Below are 2,963 nucleotides of genomic sequence, written 5' to 3' on the forward strand. Positions count from 1 at the left end.
CATGTTCTTGCTCCCTTCCTCCGTCCCTGCCCTCTTCCATAATTCCCTCCTTCCTTCTTTGCTTCCATCCTTCCTCCATCTCACCCATCCTCCCTCCATCTCACCCATCCTCCCTTTCCCTCGGTCTCCCAGTATGTTCATAGTCTATCTACGGACCGACCACATAATGACAGACCTGCTCTGTCCACTCCTAGGCACCACCCTTTCCAACGGGGCATATAAATCTCTTGGGATAGGGCCCCCCCCCCAATCCCAGCATACTCCTCAAAACAACCATCCACGGGCAATACTGCAGGGCCAAGTCCTTCTCGAACCAAGCCATCCAAAGTCACACGTAAAAGCCACCAGGCGCTATGGATAACCACTCGTACAACTACCCCTCGGACTGCACCCCACTCACCAACTGCAAGTCGGCCCGCAAGCCGGCTGGCACCACGGTGGTGAACATGGGTGGTGCGGAGGGCAAGTGTGCGCCACAGGACTACCTGGTGTGGTCGCTGTGCAACACCCTCTACGTCAACTTCTGCTGCCTGGGCTTCATGGCTCTCATCTACTCCATCAAGGTGAGGTATTGGTTAGGGGCGCAGTGTGGCGGTGGATTATCCATCGGCACTTGATCGACACACGACTAGAGAGAACAGAGATCGTCAGATTATTTTTTTTATAGTAGCCTACTGTGTACTTCTTAAAACATGTCTGCCGTCGGATTTCTGAAGTTTCTTTGCATAGTTGTAGTTTATTGCGTTCTGTAGCATTGCAATGTGTGGTTCTGTGGGAGAGTGGGCCACCTGTGAAGCCGAGACAGTATACTTCCAACGCAGCCCTGCTTTTAACTTTTGTCTACAGTAGTAACGCCACTGTTGGTCTGGCTGTCTCCCCTGCTTTTTCCTCGGACAAAACAATCCTCATGCCAAACCAATTTGAGTCCCTAGCCTCACATTGTTTATCTTAAAAAAATTAAATTATAATTGTAAACCCATTTTTAAGCAATTGAAAAAATAAAGATAATTAAAACAAACTTTTTGGGGGGACTACATAATTAAGTTTAAGAGTGCGTATAACAGTTTTGCCCCACATTTCAAACACCTCATCAGTAAATGACTAGTCTCTGTTTTGTCTCGTTGTTTTATCTATTGTTAAAATATCTAAAATTGTGCATGAATTTATTAGCATAAATAAGCATTCAGTTTGGCTTCTCCCGCTCACACTGCCAGCCTCTACCTCAGCCAGGTCTAAAACTGTCCTGGCATAGCTTTGTGAGCCAAGGTTTCCACTGTTTACAAGAGTGATGGTGGAGCTGGACTCAGACATTTTTTAAAAAAATGCCCTTAAATTAACTGGTTAAACATGGCTAAAGATATATCATTTAGTGTAGCAAAGCCTATTCTTTTCTCCTTTTTTGGGTGGGGGACAATATTTATATTAGTAGACTCGGTCTAGGACGCACAGAGAAGCAAGCTGCTGTTGTCCCAGCCACAGGAATGGCCCCATGTAACCAAGGGGAAAACACTCTGAAAATAAGCAACTTCAAAAGAAGACGCTTTAAAACAAGGAGGCTTCGCTCCAAGGGAAGAGCTGTGAGTGTCGTGTTCTAGGGTGAGAGTCTACTCGCAATACTGCATAATGGGGGCTGCACCTGAAAGACAAAGTTACAAGAACATAATGTCACCGCAGATGGGTGTGTTCAACCTCAAGATGGAACGCCTTGAAGGGTCCTACATGTGGTCCAGCTGTGGATCACAGGCCTTGTAATAGCATGGTGCTCAAATTAGAGGCAGGAGCCAAGTTAAAACGGTGTAATTGGTGTCTACCTAATGGGCGAGTGCCCTAAGGGAAATTAGAGATTGCTAGCTGGTCCCTCTGCGTATAGCCACTGTAAAATATACACATATAGGTGGGGCTTGGACTGGAGATGTAATGTAAGTACAGCATTACATTGGTTTTTCACAAGAACGTCTGGCCGAAACGGGCAGGCCTAGAATCGAGCCTCAATGTGTTGGTGTCGCATTTTCTTTAATTAGCTCGCTGTTTATGTCCATTCTGTGTTTATATTTAGCTTTTTAATTACTGTGAAGATCTATATTCAATAGGTTAACTCTGCAGCATTTAAAACCTGTTCCAAATATGTGTTTGTATTGTGTGTGTTCATCTGTATCTGTGTGTGTGCGCGTGTGTGTGTGTGTGTGTGTGTGTGTGTGTGTGTGTGTGTGTGTGTGTGTGTGTGTGTGTGTGTGTGTGTGTGTGTGTCTTTGTGTGTGTGTGCGTGTGCGTGTGCGTGTGTGTGTGTATTTGTCCCCATCCAGGCCAGAGACCAGAAGACCCAGGGCAACCTGCAGCTGGCCCAGGAGTGCTCTGACAAGGCAAAGTGGTACAACATCCTGGCTGCGGGCTGGAACATGCTGGTCCCCCTGCTGGCCGTGGTGCTGCTGGTGCTGCTCCTGGTGCACCTGGGAACCTCCCAGGGCTCCTTCGACTTCTTCGGGGAGGACGGCTTCCAGAGCTTCATGAAGCTCTTCAGCTGGTAGACCAGAGCCGGAGCCAGAGAGAGAGAGAGAGAGAGAGGCTGGGGAGAGACCTAGAGAGAGATGGAGAGGGAGAGGGAGAGGGGAGTGGGTGAGATACGTATGGGGGAAAGAAAGAGAATTCACACACGAGGTCCAAACCATTGATGACAGTGTTAATATGAGATATGTGTTACAGGGTGTTGATAATAACAGATAATAAGTGAAGTAAAACAAGAGGAAGACAATCGAACAGAAACGCTAAGAACCATGCTAAGAACTTAGCTGAGGTTATACATTTCCCTACCTATTATGTGTATCCATATTGATGTTTAGTAATTGATTAATATCTATGATACAATATTAATTACATTTAAATAGCAAAAAAGGGGTGGAAATTAATAAAAAGGTATGAAAATCTATTATCTGAAGTATTATCTGATATATTTAGCCACACATCAT

At 45.8% G+C, this 2,963-nt stretch overlaps 1 protein-coding gene across 1 annotated transcript; it reads left to right on the plus strand.

The window, feature by feature from the left end:
• Positions 1 to 353: 353 nt before the first annotated feature.
• Positions 354 to 2,560, plus strand: ifitm5 (interferon induced transmembrane protein 5; the record flags this gene model as incomplete). The annotated part of the gene is made up of 2 exons (XM_084476959.1): positions 354 to 563; positions 2,304 to 2,560. The coding sequence occupies 2 exons, from the start codon at positions 354 to 356 to the stop codon at positions 2,523 to 2,525; spliced, it is 432 nt and encodes a 143-aa protein (XP_084333085.1). The 3' UTR covers positions 2,526 to 2,560.
• Positions 2,561 to 2,963: the final 403 nt, after the last annotated feature.

The sequence above is a fragment of the Micromesistius poutassou genome, assembly GCF_964030765.1.
Source record: "Micromesistius poutassou genome assembly, chromosome: 13".
NCBI lineage: Eukaryota > Metazoa > Chordata > Actinopteri > Gadiformes > Gadidae > Micromesistius > Micromesistius poutassou.